The 20,231-nt window shown below is 39.1% G+C and overlaps 1 protein-coding gene across 9 annotated transcripts in view; it reads left to right on the top strand.

The window, feature by feature from the left end:
* Positions 1 to 649: 649 nt before the first annotated feature.
* mark2b (MAP/microtubule affinity-regulating kinase 2b) overlaps positions 650 to 20,231 on the top strand; it is a 37,811-nt gene continuing 18,229 nt past the window's right edge. For 8 of the 9 annotated variants that reach the window (XM_053858346.1, XM_053858340.1, XM_053858345.1 and 5 more), the window contains exons 1-5: positions 651 to 1,762; positions 16,222 to 16,392; positions 18,869 to 18,922; positions 19,755 to 19,803; positions 19,894 to 19,959. In XM_053858346.1, the coding sequence (XP_053714321.1) occupies positions 1,712 to 1,762; positions 16,222 to 16,392; positions 18,869 to 18,922; positions 19,755 to 19,803; positions 19,894 to 19,959 (391 nt within the window). In that variant the 5' untranslated portion in view covers positions 651 to 1,711. Of the gene's footprint in view, positions 1,763 to 16,221; positions 16,393 to 18,868; positions 18,923 to 19,754; positions 19,804 to 19,893; positions 19,960 to 20,231 lie in introns of all 9 variants that reach the window. The other variant, XM_053858344.1, reaches the window with a different exon arrangement.

The raw sequence follows: 20,231 nt of genomic DNA, 5'->3' as shown, positions 1-20,231 counted from the left end.
ATATTGATCATTGGAAGACTGGCAGCTCTCTTTTATTGCTCAGTGACGAGTGCATCACTCTCAGACATTGGGAAGAAGGAAACCACGGTAAGAAACCAAACCGTTCACCTCAACAACAGTTGCCGCTCACTTCAAAAACACAGTCTAAACTCCCACTGATATTGACTGAAACTGACAACAAAGTCATATTAAGTGTTCTAGAAATAAATGTTTTGATATGCTTAGACTCAGTATTTTGGAAAATTATCTTAACTACCGGGCCAAAAGACAAAGACAGGTCTTTCCTTTTACCTTGGAAGGTCCCAGGGGTTCCCTGAATAGTTACTGGTTAATCTTTAAATGACAATAATGTCACGTTATTAAATCTGTATTAATAAATGTAATGGATGGCATGGTTTTGACTCATATTCCAAGTTGCCAGCTGTGGTTCCCAACAATGTGTTTTCATCATTTAGCAAAGACCGTATTTATGTGAGGAGTATAAAGTCTTTATTTAGTGCATTTCACAAATCATGTGGTTAAACTTGAGTGGATGTGAAACTTCTGTACTCAGTGCACCTGCCATTCCAGCGTCAAACACTTCCGAAAAGTTCCGAATGGAGCCGAACGTCGGCGCCCCCCCTCCCTCCCTAGTCTCCCTTCAGTCGTGGTGCAAGCAGCCATGTTGCGGCGAGCTTGTTCCGGTATCAGGGCAGGATCGTCCGTATAGATCCGCAGCTACTTCGCTTTCCCAAGCTGATCTCCTCCTGGTTGACTGAGTCGCCAGCCACCGAACAAAAGCCACCGATCTATCAATGATGGATTTTACTACTTGAGAACATCCTCCGTGTTGGAATAGAGGCGGCGAAGAGGGCAAGCTGATCGGTCGCCACACTGCAGTGCAGCGCTACGGAACCCCCGGATTCCGATCACGCAACAGACGGAGGAGAGGTGCCGGTCCAGGGCGGCTTTGAGGCAGCACCGCGACCGCGGGAGACGCTAACTAGATAGCATTAGCTTAGCTTCGCTGGCTAATTCTCTTAGCCTGTCACCGACCTCGCTAATTCACTTAGATATACAATGTTTTTGTTTTAGGTGTTCGCCTCGCGACTGCTCTGTTCCGGGACATTGGCGTGGGAATGTTTTAACTGTTGTTTTATGACACAAGGAGGTCGAGACCTCGCTGGGAAGAACTTTGGCCTGAAAGTTTGTGAACCTTGAAGCTGGTTTCTTACCTCAAAGGAGTTATTTGATTCGACTGCGCGAGAACCCGACGACGAGATTGACCCAGAACTGCAAATGTGGCTATATATTTTGTAATTTATGGTAGTCAGCCGTGGCTGGTTAATTGTTCAATACTATCCTTGGCCAACTTTTCTTGCACCTAGCCGCTGAAGCTAACGAGCGTGAGAGCGTCGTCTTATCCCAGATCTAAAACAACGTCGACGTGTATGTTGGAGTCGGAGTTCTAGGATTACACATTTGCGTTGCTTTTCGTTCTTTTGTGTTTCGTGACCAAACATGGGACTCGCAGTCGTCGCTAGCTAGTCACTAGCTGGCTAACTGAGCTATCCGCTGATGTGAACTTGTTGATTGAAGGGCTGTCTGACGTGTTGCTAGCGGGCTAGCACTGGACTTCCACTGGATTTAAACCCCAATATTACTCGTACACGTGTAAATGCACAATAGACACTGAGAAGTCTCGTCATCTGCTTCAACTAGTCTCTGCAAGATGTCAACAAGAATCCCATTGGTGCAAGTCATCGAAAATTCGACTGGACAGGTAAGGTTCTTTTTTTTGCGACGTAACCGAACTTTACATGATTTCTACATACGTGTTTTAGTGGAAGCTTTGTGCTGTTTTTGCCACCATGAATCACCTACATGCCCACTCACAGATTTCTGTTCAGTCTGCTGGAGTATGCCCACCACCTACTGATTTAGTCCTGTTTAAATGGAGAAATTAGCTTGGTAAGATTGTGTGAGTGTGGGAGATTATACATATACGCACTGTTTACTAGTTTCAACTTGGAGTGGATGAGGTGGAGTGTCTGCTCTGAAAGAATAGGGAAGACTAAAAACACAAATAACAGAAAAACGTATAGAGCAACTCATGTACTGTGTCTTCTAAAATGATATTGGACTTGTATTGAACACATTGGTATGTGTAAATATTTACATCAGAAAAATGGGCATACTTCCTGCCCATCGAAAACGCTTCGTTTCATGTGCCCAGCCACGCCTACTCTGCTGTTATTGGTCAGGAGGAAACCTTTGGCTCACAGCTACTGTCAGGAACGGCTCCATTAAACTCCTCATAACTCCTCACTTGTTTGCTAAAATCACTCGCAGCCAAGGAGTTCCAAGGAGCTGCCTTGTCCAAATCATTTGTCGTTTTCAGATAAAAAGAGCGCCAGCTGTGCTGGACCGGAGGCTTTTGGTGTCGTCAGAGAGTCTACTGACTCAAAAATGGTGCGGTCTCCAAAATCAATAAAGACCGCTTTTGTGTCCAATACTGGTTCACCACTGTGTTGTTCATGCGCACAGACATACACATTGCGAGTTAAGATTATGCTGAACTAACTTAAGTCACTCATTAAATCTCTACTCTGATGCAAAACAGACTCCCAACACCTCGGTCTAATAAGGAGGTGGCCAGGTTCGGAGCTGTGCTGGAGGCAGAGCGAAGCCCATTGTGACTGAATGATACACTTGACTCTCGCACACCAAGATGTCAGATAGGGAGAGCTTTATAAAGCAATAACTTGAGCATCAGCGTGATGAGGGGTTGCTGCATCACGGAGTGGAAGACATTTGAAACATATGCATGAGTCAGGAAGTTTGCACACAAGTTGCTCTTGAAACTTTGTTATCCGATAAACGAAATTCCACTGGAATTGAATAGAGCTTGGTTTTTCTATTCCTAGTGGTTGGTACTGTAGCGTTTCATATTTACTTTGTCTCTTTTAGGATGTAGATGCACTATAGCAGAAGGTGGCGCATGTGTGGGAAATGACTAGATTATAGCTGTGTTCTCATGGCCAGGTCAGTCGTGATCATTCAATGACAAGAATTGCTGTTATTTTTCATAACGCCCTCTCTTTTTTGTTCAATGTCATGTCTCAAGTAAATGTAATCAGCAGGTTAGAGTGGTAGAAATTGGTCCAAATTTATGGTGCGCCAGCCCCAGGTTCATCTGTATTGATTACAAGTCCCACTTTATTGATAGGTGAACTTATAGCTTGGTACTATACAGTAGTTCAAATAGGTTCCATTGGGATCAAAGATAGTTGCAATAAAATCAATATCAGCTGCCGATTATTATCATATTATAATTATTATTATAAATATTGTGGTAAAGCGACACATTTTCCCATGTCTCTTTGGGGGATCCCTAGAATTGCTACTAAATTTGCAGTATTACATTCCATTACTGGAAGCGCATATGTGTTTGTTGAGCATCGATTAAATGGCAAAATAATCTCTCTGTCATGGTTATTAATATTCAAAAGCAACTCAATGATAAACACTGCAGAGTACCGTCCCATTTTTCTTGTGCTTCGTCATGGTTATTGGATATTGTTTGCAACTTTGAATCCAAAACTGGGGGATTCTGATACATCTTATTTGATGGTTTCATTCACGGTGAAACTAAAGCAAAGTGGTTTGGAATATACTTTGCCTGGTAAATCTGTGTTGGACTGCACACAATGGGTACTTCACTTGGGACTGCAGAATATATGCTTGTTACAGATTTTGTTTCCTTGCTTGAATTACACTTCACACTGCTGTAAATTGATAACAGAGCCATGAGCTTCTGCAATAAATAGTAGAACAAAATGTCTGATAGTGCCATCTCACTTGCACGTTTGCTTGGATCAAGATTATATTGGACTCAGGAGTTGTGTTTGCATGTTCTTAGGACAGAGGTCAGGTGTGATACAAATGGTTATGAAAGCTTTTTATGTTGTTTCAGATGGGTTAAATATTAACGTCTTGCTGTGACTGCTGTTTCTGTAAGCTGCTTATGTTTTAAGGAAGTCAGTGTCTAGCATTCAAAATATCTATCTTGAACGTGTTTGTTGCACACAGTAACAACAAATATGAGATGTTGCATACATTTACATTTCTGACAGCCGATAGTTGTCTGCTGCTGTCTGGTGATAGAATGGTTTGACTCTTAGATTCTTGTCAAACTACTGTGATGTAGCACCACGTGTCTATATCAACCTATTCATTGTTTTGTCTGAGATTCAGCCAAACAGGTCAATGAGAGTATTTGAATATCTTGCCATTTCGTCTGGAACTGCTCTCGTGTCCGGCACTTATGATTAGGTTCAAAAGGCTAATTAGCTGTTGGGGAAAAAACATTAGCACAATGCAAGGTTACCTTGAGCATTGAACACTGTAAAGAAATATTTGTGAGGAACTTGGCAACTGGATTTGCTTGTATCAAGGTCACGCTTGCCAGTACAACAACAAAATTTAAACATTGATAAATGGAATATGTCTGACCATTTTGGTGACGGTAAAGAGACCAAGGTGTAATTCTCATCATCACACAGTAGTGTGATGAATTGTTCTTTCCACTATTTTTTATTTTTTTACCTTTTGCTTTAAACTTCACATGTAGCTGTGGATGGCATAATGGTGGATCATGACCACATGTCACACATTTTCATTTATTTGTTTATTTCAACGCTGCGGGACAGTCAAATCAAAAAATTTGCTATTCCATATATTATATGTATTTTATTGAAATCCCGTGTGGCAGGACATGATTTCCACTAACTATTCAAATTAAATTACGTGTCTCATGACCATCTGTAAAGAGAAGCTAAACGGATTCATCAAGTGGTTGGTACCTTACACATTGACACAGGACCATTGCCATTACTGTGGTGACGCATTACAACAAAGCAACATCGATTCTTTTAGACAATACCAATTAGAAGCGGTATGTATTATTGGGCATTACAAGGAAAAAACTAAATCCTTCCTACATGTGTTTGACAGACCAGTCATCAGTGACTGATTGTTCATCTGAGAGGCAAGTATGAAAATAGATCTTTTTGCTGTTAGCTCTCTTATCATGGCATTTTTTTAACCCTTAAATAAAATAAGCAAAAAATAAAGTAAAACCGGCACTTTTTAAAAGCAATCATGACAACATGTATGATCTAATTATACCAATGATGTCATGTTGTTCAAATGAGTAAATGAGCTTTAATCCAATCAACTCTGAAACACCATATGCTGCTGGTGAACACAGTACAGCCATGCTTTCTTAACCCTTGTTTCCTGTTTTCACATCTTATGTCAGGGGTGTTCTCAACTCTCTTCATATCACACTGTATGGCATGAGGGGAGTCTTGCCAATCCATCGTCTCCATATCTAATCTAGCTCTTGGCAGCATTGTGACAACTGGGACCTTTTGTGGACTCCCTCAATGTTCTGATGGTTTTCTCTGGAGTTCAGCTAAAAATGAACTCTCAACTCAACATTTCTATCTACAGTTTGCAAAATGAGATGATTGTGGTTATTCTCATTGTGAATCAGAGCTCTACTTAAACCATCTCACTTGACCCCTTTTGCCAGTCAATATTTTACCTGTGCTGGTTTGTCTGCATCTCTGTGTTTGTAACTGAAAATCCTGCGATTATTTGATGTGTATTATTCATGAGTTGTCAAATCATAGCAGATGAAGGGGCATTTGGACGAAAGAGGAGACACTTAATAATCCAACAGGACGATTGGGGTCCTTTGAGCTCCACACCGAGATATAAAAATAAAACTTGGTCTGTAATCATGTTGGTCCACAAATCCAACATACAGTATTTATTCCAACTAAACTGGTTGTTTCTATCCCAGACTTGTATTGTAATTCTGCCTTGTTTCAGTTGACATTGCTAGTTGTTTTGGAGTGTTGGCGATAGTCCAGCATGTTATTATAATATTTAGTGGGCCAAGTTAATTTTTCAAGGGTATGGATAGGACTCAATTATCTGGCATAGTTCTGCCTCTAAAATATCGAAGTTGGCCTACATATGCATATTGCACTTGGTAGTATTTGGTTGTTGTAACAGGTAGAATTGGGGGAAAATGTGATAACATCTTGTCTGTAGGACAAAAAGGAATAATTTTTAAAAGAAGAATAAGTTTTAAAAGACCAATCAATTAGTCACATTGTGATGAATAAACAGCATAATTTTGTCTGGCGTTTAATTTGGATGCTTATTGCTGAACACAATGTGTCAAATTGCAATAACAAAAGTGTGTGTTTTATTCAAAGATTCTTGCACCTATGCCGTTAATTTGAAGAAACCAAGCAGATTGGCATTGAGGTGTATAAATAAATATATTACATCACTTTGATGTCCTGCATTTCAAAGTTTTCTGACTTGTGTATTTGTTCATTTGTTTAAAATGTCTCTCATGATGTGCAAGTGCCACATCGTAGCTTTCCTTTTTTAAGTTGTTGCTGTTTAATCTGTGATTCTGCTGCAATATCATGTAAATGGTTGGGTGTGACGGGTGTGACAACGTTCATGTGACCTCTTCACGAGACCTCCAGTATTGACGTCAGAACTCTATGAAGTACATGCACTCCTGCCAGCTTTGCCGCTCACATATAAATAACCCTGTGATGAGGTGGTTTAATATCACATTTTACAGTAAATGTATTTTAGTATGATAAACCGTACATGATGATGTAAGTAGCAATTGATTTGATCTTTGCTTTAATAGGTAATGTATATTGCTAAGACAAAGACTTCTGAACAATTGTTGGTCATCACATGAATTGAAGTGATTTAGTTAAATTATCTATGTCAGTTTATAGCCCCACTGGGGCCCAATATAAGATTTCAGGAATTTGCCGGCATATCATACATGGAAAGGTGTCAGGCTGCTGCAACGTCACCACCCTTGTGCTCATGTAGGCAGACAAGTCAAGCTCTGGCAACCTTCCTCTCATGTAAGGTCAAGATGTTGTTGTGGAGGTTATTTTTATTGGCAATGGTGGACATCAATAATCATTGTGGAATGAGTTTGAGTCTGATTTCAACATCTCCCAATCTGTTGTGCATCACTCGGTCAAACCTAACCAACTGTCATAGCTCTGAATGTGAAAAGTTCAGATGATAAAAAAAAAAGCGACAATCAGTGCTGAATGTATTGTCACTTGAGGACGAGGTAATAGGACACGTGTCGTCTGTCTTGCTTACGCAGTTGAGTGTGGAGATGCACACAACGTTCACATCTACGTATTCAACTTTCACTTGGCTTTGTTTTGCATTTGTACATGTTGGAAAATGTTGCATAACTGTCCTGTGAACTTCCAAGTTTGGCAAATTTTGTTTTGGCCTCATAAAAACATTTTTGAATTGGTATGAGTACTGAAGTTAATTTAGTTGTGGGGTTTGTAATGAGTCAATGAGGACAATAATAGTGCGGTTAATTTGTCTTTAGGCTAGAAACATTGACTTGTGGTGGGGGGGATTGTTGCGAAAGTTTTGTGCATGTCTTTTTTTTTAAATCTTACTTTGCTTTGGTGCCACGATCAAACATTTAAGTTTGAAGTATATAAATAATATTTTTTCGAGCTTGAAAATCAAGATTGAAAGTGGTGATTTTCTAGTCGAAACACATCACTTTGAAATATGTCTTTTCATTATTCAGAAAAGTTACTGGCCATAATTTGCATCAATAGTTGTTAGGGTGCTGATCGGGAATTTGTTCTCAAGTTATAAAGTAGGTTGTTGGGTGAAAGGTCACAGATGGGTAGTCCCTCACAAATGGTACGTTTTACAGAGCCATGTATAGAACGTCTCTGGTGTCGGGTCTCAGGACACAGGACAGAATGGCACCGGACTCGAGGACATACTAAGTGTTGACAACATGCATTTTAATTTAGTGGTTGTGTCAGTCAGTGAGAAGGAATATTTACTGCTGCTGAGTGGCTGTTATTTTTAAGGCCATACTGCTGTAGGTGAAAACCTCAGCTGGTGTGGTGCCTCATTCACAAAATCAGCCTTCTTTTAAATGATAAATCTTGGATGGTTGGTGTAAATGTTGCCAAACTTGTGAAGTTTTGTTGCTGCCAGTTCCTTTTTCATAACATCCAGTTTGTTGTTTTAATCCTATTCACTCCCTCATGTATCATCAAAGATTTGATTTCAGGCTACACTCTTTCTCCTGTGTGTAAGTGTGTATCTAGAAATACTGGTCCACCTCTTTATTCCCCTTTGTTTGCTTGACATCACACTGGCCAAGCAGGCTTGATGGCGAATGCACAGTTTTGGCTTAGTTAGACTGCGCTCCCATTTAACTGTTTCCTTGTTGTTTTGAATACATTATACCTATAGTGAGGTGTTGTATTTGATTTCTTTTGATGGGTGAACAATTATGATGAGTCAGGTTGATGTTTGGGGCTATTGCTGCTGCGCACAGAAAAAGCATTTTTGGGTGAGCAGCATAAATGGTTGGAATACTGTCCGAAATTAAAAAGACATACATTTCATAAAACCTTTACCTCATGTTATGGAATTGTCCCTGCTGATTTGGCCAAAGGAGATTCGTTTATTTGGCTTGGTATCCTCTTGTTAATAAAAAAAACCTCTTAAATAAAATCTCCGTTTGCTCATGGCCATTATCATCATTATTTTGGAAATATGTATGCTATAAACAGGTTAATCATGATTTTTAAATGACAAGGGGCCGCTGTTTGGGTTTGTTTTGTTGTTCAAGATGAATAAAAATATTAAAGTGTTATGGACTCAAAAGTAAAGCTTGCTTCTCCTTGTCCTTGCTTAGAAGAGCCTGAGGTCCTCAGTTGTGTGTTTTTCCCCTCATTGCACCATACAATTCATTCCATTTTCATACAGCTGTTTTTAAAATAATCTTCATTTTTTTTAAATAAATCTATTAAATTAGATCCTTTTGACTTGTTTGAGGACAGTTCTACTGAACTGATGTTTTGATCTTAATTTGAAATAGTTAGTAGTTAATATAGTGCCATCATCAGAAAAATAAGACATTGTCGGCCACTGACTGGTTGTGTGGCCCATTGCCAGGACATGGCAATCATGTTACATGCAATCCAACCTATGTATTTGTCAAGATCTGTGTGTGCCCATTTCTGTCTCCACTATGGTTTGAATGTTGACAGACTCTTTTATGCCGTTTGCCATGCTATTGACTTCATGCCTCAAGTATAAACATGCCATGACTATTAAATCCATTACTAATACGCACACAACTGTCTGCTATTGCTAAGCTATCCATGCATGTGTTCCACCATGCATTTGGTGTGTGTCTGTTTCCATGTTTGTATCTATGCGAAGCATGAAGTTGAAGATAATCTGACAGTTTGGAAATTGTGAATTGTGAACACTGCCTCTTAAACCTCTACTGCTCACTTTCCTGTCGCTTTTCACCCAATCGGATGAGTCATCTAGTTGGATATCTATAAGCACACACACGTGCACAGACACATGTACGAGTCACTGTTACGCCCAGAAAACCATAAATTATCTTGGAGCGGTCGCTAGGCAGAAATGGGAGATGAACAAAGCTAACCAGGGCCTTGGCAACAAGCAACACCGGGGAGAGAGAGAAGCACACACACTCACCTAGACAGTGATGCTCAGTTGTACACTCACTCATTGACAATGTAATCATTTGTTGACTCTGATGCATAAACACATTCAACACTGTCTCGCACGCACACAGAAACGTGGTCTCATTTTAGGATAGCAGTGGTGCAGCCAGTGGCCACTTCTGCTGTTGCACTGCAGTTCTGTTTGCAGCTTCATCCCCTCGGGGCTAGTAAATTAAATAATTTTGGTTGGTAAGATTAGAAATTTATTTGTCCTATAAATGTTTGTATTGACACTGAACTCCACTTGTCTGGTGGTGGGATTGAAAACGATATGTTTTGGCTCCATTCTTGACTGTATGCTGTCTCGCAGCTCTGCCCCATAAATGCGTTGTTCTCAACAACTTCATGGGAAAAAAATTGTTTGTTTTTCCCAATTCAATACATAATGTTTTTGCCCCACACTGGTATGGTTAATTAACGCGTAATTTTATTGATTCTCCGATATAGATATTTTCCTCCTTCATAAAGTAAAAGGAGAATCGATCCATTAAGCTCCATCATAGAAAACAAAACAACAATAACCGCGGTAGAAACCAAAATACCTGGCAACCCATTCCAATAAAATCTAGCACCCAGCTCCCCCTTTTGCAAGGTGCCGTGACTTCACTGAGCTGTCTTACCGAGTCTCTGCGCGGTCTGTTGATGACCAAGCGCTTCAACAGCGGTTAGATTAATTGGCATGTCTGACCCATTTCTCACATTTTTTCGCACCATTTGGTAATTTTCGTTGTTCGTGCTGTCAAGCATTGATGGTCTCTGTCGCCAAGGTGACGTTGAAAATTTACTGGAGCCACTGTACTTACCATCGACTGACTCCCTGCCTGAGATATCTATTGTACTCCATATGAACATGGAACCCAGTCTTGACATGGACAGAAATAGAATCCCCGTATGTTTGAGTTTTGGGGGTGGGGTTGTCTGTCTTCACTGAGACCAGTATTTCATACCCTTTTTGCATGGACTTCAGTGCTTTGTTCCTCTCTGATTCTGAAGTTAATGATGATAATATATATATATATATATATTCTAGTGATTTAAGATGTTTATTTTCACACTTGGAGTTAAAGTAAGATTTGTTTTTCAAATCAGTGTACACATAATTGCTTCTCATTTCATCGTGAGACATAAAGGACCCAAAAAGCTGCGTCAAAACCAAGTATATCAGACACGTATTGAACCGTATCAATCAATGAATATTGTTATTTCTCCTTTGTATACGGTATACAAATAATAATGGGCCACTGCGTACAGGAGATCTCTCCAACTCTGACCACTTCTACCTGCTTTGGTTGAAGGCCAGATGTTCCCAAATCACACGAGATAAGTAATGGTCCTCTTTTTGACCCTGGGTTATCTCTCTGCTGAGGGTAGGTGCTAAAAACTATGCATATAGTAAGAAAAAAACTCCGACTTACTCCTTCTGCAGGCAAGCAGCAGTTCTACCTTTAGTCGCAAGTTTATGACTCATACACCCCAATTGATAAAAAGGCAGGGTTGGCCCTACCAGGAACTACATTTTGGCTTCATGTGTCCTTGACTTTGCCCTTTTAATTAATTTGTGCACAAAATCATAAGCAGCTGTAATCAAATGCCTGTCTGTTTGGTGCATGATTATATACAGACGGACTGGCGTGTCCAGCAAATACATGGAAGTCTGTGTAGACATGTAAATATGTGACACACAGTGTTGAACCAACAATTGTGTTGAGCACAAGCCTTTGTTTATGTGTCTGTGTGTGTGTTCGGAAGTGCTGAAAAAACAGGCTTTTCCTGTTAATCTCTGTAGAAGGTGTGGCACCAACTGAAGATCTGCGATTTAGAAGTTGTGACATCATCCAGGTGAAGTTTTTTTGTTCTCTTTTCGACTCATGGTCTTGACATAATCAGGTTTGGTCATTCAGGATACGTTCAGGATGAACAACACCAACAACAACAACAGTAGAAAATGACATGTAGTCCAGGCTGCGTTTAGCCTGTGTATGATATGCCAGGTGTACGATTAGCTAGTTTTATTTTTAGCATTCATGTATACATGTTGTTTTCACAAGGCTCTAAAAAGCAGGCATGCACAATATAACCTGACCTCACACAGTGATTGTTGGATCTTGGTACAAAATATAGTAGGCACTAGGCGGCCTGGATGTTTTGGGGATGGGATAGAGAGGCACTTTTTAATCAGAAAAACAACTAACTGGAAATCCTACGAATCTCACTGTGAAAGACCAGAAATTCGGGCTTGGCAGGTCACCAAATAAAAAAAAAAAATGCTTGTCCTGTGTGTGAAAGGCGTGCAGCCTACATGTTAGATAAGAGTGCTCTGACGCCATCAATTGCATACTGGACCCATCTGATGGCTTATGTGTGCATCATTGGGTTTAAAATTGAATCGAAAAACTTGCGAACCAAATGCAAGTCAAAATCAATGAGCAGTTGGTGCTTTCCTGATTATTTAGTATGAGATCTGAGATCATTTCTTTTGACTCTGGCTGGCATAAATTGGGTGTTGCCAAATTGGAAGCATGGTTGGCTGTGAAATGCTGGTGTGACGTTATGAATTCATCTGAATAAGAACTTGTCCTATGTCCAAATATCCAAATGTAAATAGAATGTTAATTTTATTGCCAAACCAAGTGTTGAACAAAATCTTGGCTATTTGAGGTCATTATGGACATTTTTGCTCATTTGTGGGTTTTGCTTTTATTTATTACGATATTTATTTTAAATCAAATTAGCCCTTCAATAGGCCTTAATGTACGTGCACTTTTCCTACATCAAACAATGCGCATGAAACTGCCATTGAGGAGCCCTGGCCAAAGAAGTTTTACTTTATTTAGATGAATGTTTCCAAATTTCCTAGATTGATCCAAAAGCCTATTTATCAAGATTTATCTTTATTGACATTAGTAACTGTCATTAGTTTGTAAATGCTCTTCAGCTACTATATAACTGAATTGACTTGATTTGTTTTTATTGTTCCAATGCGTTGGTGGCTGAACTCATCCAGGAGTTGGTGTGTGTGTTCAGATCACAGCAGCTAGCAAAGGTTAGTAATAATGAGGCCCGAGTCAAAACAGAACTGCTTGGATTAGCATGACTCTGCTGTGCGTGGGTGCAAGCACGTTTGTCTTCTGGTTGGATCATGTGATCCTGGTCATGTTTCAAGCGTGGCCTTGAATAGGTTTCACGATTAAACATTTTCCTCAATTGTATCTGTGTTGTCATGTGGTTTTTGTCTTTTTTCCACATCATCGATAGTATTCGAAAAGGGTCTTACCCAAGAAATGCTGGAAAGTCAACTATGCAACAGGACGGACAAAGATAAGACTGTTGGATTCATATGGCTTGGAATTTTTTTTCCCCATTATTCAGCTATAATTATGAGTCATTCTTTGCTGCCCATGAAATTAATAACATTTAGCTTGAAATGTTTCCAATTACAATTGGTAGAACCCTTTTTAGAAAATGAACTGACCAATACGGACTACAATCATGGGCAATTTTGTAAGCAATGTGCGCTCCTGACAATCCAACACGTCATTGGAAATGGAGCAGCACCATGAATCGGTTCAGCAACAGCAGTGAAGTAAACTGACGCAGATATGTCATTATGGTAAAACGTCTATAGTTACTTTTCTGGATGAGAATAACTGATATAAAGTACATGCTTTGTCTGTGTAACTTTATCTTAATTCTTCTTGGAGACAAGTATTAACATAAGGGTCACAGAAAGTAACGGTAATAAAAGTTCAAGTCGGAGATAATTTGTTGCAATAACTCGATTGAACCTCAGTCTTTACAAATGTGTACCAGGCTTGCAACCATGCGCGGGTTTCCAGTGTAGCTTCTGCTGCCTTTCTTGAAAACAAACATCATCATTTGAGCCTTTGTACTGAGGTCATTAGGGCAGACAAAAACCTGCTAATTTCCAACCAAAAACACTTCTTCACTTTTCTAGGGAAAATATGCATGCAGTTGGGGAAAAGTTTGTCGACCAAAATGAGCATTATTGTTATTAGGCTGTACTCATTTTTGCAATATGTTCAAATGGCATTTGAACGGACTGAAATAATTTAATAGTGGTTTATCTCGTGGAAAAAAAGATGCAAAAAATAAATAAAGTTCCTTCATGCCCATTGCAGTCAGGTTGAGCTGTGGTAGACTCTTAAAGAGTAACACAATCAAATGTAAACAATGTAGTGCAGATGTCTGCATTTGAAACGCCTGCTATATGGTTTATGTCACTGTTGAGAATGAAGACAGCATTTTATCTGTAAGATATTAATAAACACTAATAATAATAATAATAATAATAATGACTTGACACAGTTAATGCAATGTCATTCCAAATATTCACCCCCAACATTGTTTATAAGATTATTCTTTGACTGAAAATGACTTTAGACACATGCATAGGTAGTGAAAACACATCATGTTGCTTGCTGTGTATGTTTTGGGCCGAGACCTAAAATGAGAAACGTGAGGTAACTATTTTTAAACTGTCCTTTATTGAAGTACTACTGATGCAAACTGAGGAATCGCAACATTTTAATATTTAAGTTAACTTATACTGGCTACAAAGTTTTGCGTGGTGGTCTGAGAGATGGCTTATTAGAGATGCTGGATCCGTGGCTCCATCTGTACAACTGAAACACAACTCTCTGACAAGAAGTAACTTGAAATAATAGTGGATTGTTTTGACTAGATTATTATTTCTTCTAATTTAGTTTAGTTCAGTTTTCATTTGGAACCCTTTTCTGATATAAAACTAATTGGCTACTGGCAAGACGAATGATCTTTTTGTTTCGGTGCTTGCCCTCGTGTCTTGACCCTTCAAGTTTCTTGTTAATCAAGTAACTGTTGTGAGTGAGAGACACCACCAGAAGTGTGAACAAAACCCTCATGCCATCTATTGTCCTCCAACATGGCTATATTTGTAACTGCATGTGTGTGTTGGGGGAGGGGCTAGCTTCACCGGCAGCTGCCCAAAAATGAAGGAAGAATCAGACGACAAAAATAGTCAGACATGAAAGTGGAGAGCCAAGTGTAGGATTCTGCAACACTGCTGAAAGAACACAGTTATTTAGTTTGGATCTTTGTGGTAATCCTGTATGGTTTTTCTAGTGCACTCTGTCGCTTTAGTTTTACTGTTCTTGATAATTGTTTCACAGACATTCACTTCTTATCGTTCAGCAGCTGCTAAAATACCATTGCCTAAATGCTTTTCATTTTGATGTGTTGTTCAATAAATGTTATACTCTTTCAGTCTCAGTCATACCTTACATGGCTCATCATTTAGATCTAATTCTGTAAATTAAACAAGAGGCAGACAATTGTTTGTTCATTTTGGGACAAACGCATTTCTAAAAGACCAGTTTCCTGAGTAAACTGAAGTGATGTAGTCACTCAGCTGTTGTCATCCGTTATCTCAGTCATCTCACCTTTGTTGTGTTTTCAACTGTGATCATATCTAACCACATTTTCACAAAAAAAGTATATGTCAACCTTTGGCTGACTTCAGTATGAATTCAATGATTCAACCATTTTATGTTTGTGTTTATGACATGTATCAGTCCAAGTGTTATTTTTGTTGCTCACAAATTTATTTGACCATTACGTTTCCCATGTCCTCAGTTGTGGAAGATGGCGTCTGGAGGAAGGGTGCATGTTGACAGTTGTGGGAGGATGTGTAGAACTGTGCTTTGCTTAGCAAACATTGTAATGATAGGACACTAGATATTGCAACTTTGTAGTGCCAATGGTTTTGTATATAAATAAATCCCTAGATTTTATCTAGCTTTTCCCATCCTTATTCAATGGAAAAATCACGATGGCTTTGTTTTTGTCCAGAGTGAGGCATTATCCTGTGAAACTTATGGGAGGACTAGGAATAAAGATGTGGTATGCTGAAAGTGAAGTGAAAGTGTCTAGTTTATTAATGCTATTGGAGCAAAGCAACATGTCAAGTTTCTGATTAACTTGTCATCACTTCCCTTCTTTAATTCAACATCCGTTGCTTTTGATAAGTTTCTGTTCCTCATGCTTTGTTGGAGAAATACACATCTTGTGGTCATTATGAAGAAGTAGATTGTGGCAAATGAATAATGATGCACAAATGTAATTATAGTCTGCTCTCTGCAGTGAAAGCAGGTCATTTAAAGTTTAGTCTGTTCACACGAGAGTACAAAGTTGAATTTGTTTGAGTCGTGTGACATCAGAGCCAGCTTTTCTTTTGCTATTTTTAAAAACCTTGTTCCCTTAATTTTGTCCTGTCGCTTACAAATTCATACTCAAACATCCATACAGTGAATGTTCTCGAAAGACAGAAACATGTGCTGACATGGTGGACAGATTTTACTCTGTGTTGGCTGTGGATGGGATTTGTGTGAAATTTTGGTTCTTTATTTTTTAGTTGTTTTTTTTTTCCTGTATACCCATTTTTTGCTGTTGTAGAAAAGGGAACGCCTTATTTGTGTTCAAGGACTGAAAACATTGCGATGGGTTCAAAGAAGTTGTGGGTTATTTTTTCTAACTCCTTTGTAGTTTTTGTCCTGACTCACCACCATATCTTGTCTCTTCTCAGGACTCCAAGTCATCATCCGGCCGCTCCAGCATGCCGCGATGCCGGAACTTCGTCCCCACGACCACATCAGACGAGCAGCCGCACATTGGTAACTATCGGTTACTGAAAACCATTGGTAAAGGAAACTTTGCCAAAGTGAAGCTGGCACGACACGTCCTCACTGGAAAAGAGGTACATACACACACAGAGGATTAAAATGAACTCTATAATCTGCCCTTTTTCTTTGACTTATTTTTAGGTACTGGATTCTTATTCTGTTGAAAATGGGAACCCTTACATAAACCTTCTTCCTACTGTTCTAAACTAGAAAGTAAACTATCACTCAGCGCAGTACTAAAAATCCAAATATTAAAAAATGAGATCTCCCCTGATATTCACAAACACAAAACAACTATACATTGTGCATTCATCATCACACTTAGTTACTTACTGCCAGGTGTGCAAAATTGGTGACAAGCACAAAGGCAATTGTTCATCCTCATAAGGTAAAATATACTTTTATATTTAGATGCAGCGCAAAGACGCCAAGAACAAAATATATAATACATTAGTACCTAAAAAAAAAAAAAAACACTGACGCCAGTGCTACCCGTATGAAATGAAACTAACCTTAAATATGCCAATTTGCGTGTTCATAAACATGGCATATACATTTGCCATAGCTTGATAAGATATCACTTCTCTGTCCCACAGTGGGGAGATTCAACTTTGCTCTTCAACTTGATAGTAGAATGGTAAATTACACACTGGTCCCAAAAAATGTATAAGCTGCTTAAATAACGAACGGTTAGATTAAGAAGTTAAAATTAACTAAAGCTTCTTATTACTGTTCCTTTAAATGAGGAACCATAGAGACTGTTGAAAAAAAATAAACCATACCATACTATACTATACCATGCCATTCACAGTATTTTAAGAAGCACTTGGATGACAACAACTCAAGATCGTCACTAAATGCTGCACAGAATGTAATGTAAAAATTAAGATGAAACATCAGCAACTGAAAGACCCTTACTAGTGACATTTTTTTTCTGGCAATGCTTTCGCCCCCTCGCTCAGTTTTTGTTTTAAGTTTGTCCTGTCAACTTGTCTCACCCTACGTCAGACAATTTTAAAAAGTGAAAATTACATTATTACATAATAATAGTGGTAACAAGTCAGACATGGATTCTTGAAGTGTTTTTCTGAAGCTTGAACGTCATATTTGTGTCGTATTGCTGTTGAATGCATCGCCTGTTCTGCACGACACTAGCATCACGATCGGCCTCAGAACCACACAGGAGCAAACACTCATGTGGCGTCACAACAGTAGTACTCATCTGTAGTACTGCTTGTTTTAGATGAGATGACCCTTGGATGTTCTGAAAACCAATGATGATTTGGAAGTGAATAAGTGCATAACATAAATTGCTTGCGCTCAAACTGACACAGCTCCTTCTTTATAAGAGTCACAAAAATGACTAAAATGCTTGAAAAATGAAATCGGTGAAGATGGATTCTTGCATAAGCCTGTGTGTCAGGTTAACTGTGGCACTTAAAGAACAAGTAGATTAAAGACTAGTCTTCCATCTCAAATGACATTGTTTCTTGTGTTTGGCTGTTAACGTACTGTGTGATGTAGTATTGCAGAAAATGTCTTTGTATTCTCGCATCAATAAATATGAGTCTACTTGTATTTCATTTGTTGTTGTTTATAATTTAAAAGTCAATGTATTTTTGACAGGGATTTTATAGTCGTAGGTGAAGGTTCGGTCAGATAGCTATGATTTAGAATTAGAATAATTTATTTGTTGACTCATTATTTTCCATGACACATACAACAAGTTGATGACTTCCATTTGATGATTAAGCTGAAGGATGTAACAAAAAAAAGTCATCAAAGAGTGTCTGTCATTACTCACATCTGCACATCTGAGAATGTATGTACTTGGCAGTAGCTGCATCGATTGGACTCCTTAAATGGGAAACTTGGAAACTATCTCTTTTCACCCTAAACAAGGCAGTGTAATAATCTATTGTAAAGTTTCCCTATTAACTCAAATGTGTCTGTATCAATGCCTACAGTTGGAGTTGATGGGCCGGTTTCAAGCTGTGATACTCAGCAGGTTCTGTCTGATCTCAGACTGTACATCTGGTGTTGAAGATTAGATCACGATAACTCGGTGATATAACAATGTGCGCCACCCTTTTCAGGAGGAGCACTAGATCTACAGTGGGCAGGCATCAGGCTCTGACTAGTGGGGGGAGGTGTGCTGGCTCTGTTAATGAATGACAACTCGGAGTCTGACAGCATGATCACTCTCCATGTGACTCGCCAGTTTAAAACCAAGCCATAAAGAGACAGGCAAGCCAGTGGAAGTTAATGGCAATAATTTACCCTCCTCTCAAGTCTGTTTCCTGATTTCATGACTGTATTTTAGCTTTTTTCCCTGTGAAATTCTACTAAGGTTTAATTTACGACCCATCTTGTATGTTTCAAAAAAAGGCTCACAGTTTTGTCCCACATAATCATGCGTGCATTCTTTGTTTTTCTGTGAATTGCTTTTACAAACTCTCGCTTAGCTGTTTTCAAGGGGCTCTGCTCTGTTTAAAAAAAATCTGCCCACATTTTTTGCCTGTGTGTTTAAAGAGTTGCCTTTACTTGTAGGTGGCTGTGAAAATCATCGATAAAACCCAGCTTAACTCATCCAGTTTGCAGAAGGTGAGTCGCTCCATCTCTATTTTGAGACTACACACAAGTTTTGCGACTTCTCTGAGTCTCCCTCCCCCACTTGTCTCTCCTGTACTCTCTCCTTCCTCCCTCTGCCGCTCTGTCTTTCTGAAGTGGTCCAGCTTTCAGGGAGAGTTTTAATTACAGGAAACGGGCTACAATTACTTCCTCTGATCTTGACAGGGTGGGGTCTGCTGGCTCACATGCACACATGTCAATGATGGAAAACTGTTGAAAGTTGCGTCGCAATATTAATCTAGACAAATGGGACATTCACTCTTTAAACCAGCCTTTATATGATCAGATCCACTTTATATCAGTCCACCATTGATCTTCAAATGTTTAACTGACAGCAGTAATGCGTTGTTTGCCAAGCTTACTGTGTGCTGTCATCAGTGACACGAGTTGCACATATGAATTCCTCTATTTTAGCAGTGGCCCATTAGCTAACGTTAACCCAGTTAATCAGTTGTTTCATTTCACTGCTGCGTTGACTTCCCAAAAATACTCTCAAGTGTGCACTTTCACACACGTCTGTGCAAGTCCATCTCCATTCATGTGTTCTGCATCATCTTAGTGGCAACTGTTTCATCACAACTTGTATTGACTCCAACTATCCTTTAGTTGTCAAGATGATCTTATTTGTCAGGACAGCCACAAACATTTGGTCACAAGAAATACTGAATGATGTATTTCTGATAACATTAAACGGAAAATAAATATTGTCAATATTCATCCAGTCTTCATGTTATAATGTCAATACCATTATCTATAATTGACTTCACTGAATGTTGTGTTTTAACACTGCCTTGGCTTTTATTAGCTCTTTCGAGAGGTGAGGATCATGAAGATGCTGAATCACCCAAACATAGGTGAGCTACACACGTACATAACTGAGAATATGTTTACATCTAAACATCTTGTGTTCCTTTGCTCACATTCTCTTCCTTGTCCCGATGCAGTGAAGTTGTTTGAGGTGATAGAGACGGAGAAGACTTTGTACCTGGTAATGGAGTACGCCAGTGGTGGTGAGTGTCTTCCTTTGCCGCAGGAGGTGCAGCTGTCTGAAGCATTTTGTTCATTTATTCATGCACTGCACTTCAGTTTGATGTAAATAAAAACCAATTGAAATGTTATGTTCTACCTTTAATGTTCATGTTTTTTGTCATTTTGTAATTGTGGAGTAAAATTGTGCACTTACTTGAAAGAAATCCATCATTTTTTTAGCTGCATCTCTCTTAAAGTCACAGAATGTGCCCTTTATTGACTGCTTGGCTCTACTTTTACATTTTACGGCACT

This window comes from Synchiropus splendidus, chromosome 3, assembly GCF_027744825.2.
Source record: "Synchiropus splendidus isolate RoL2022-P1 chromosome 3, RoL_Sspl_1.0, whole genome shotgun sequence".
Classification (NCBI taxonomy): Eukaryota; Metazoa; Chordata; class Actinopteri; order Syngnathiformes; family Callionymidae; genus Synchiropus; species Synchiropus splendidus.
This window is presented reverse-complemented; position numbering and strand designations above follow the sequence as displayed.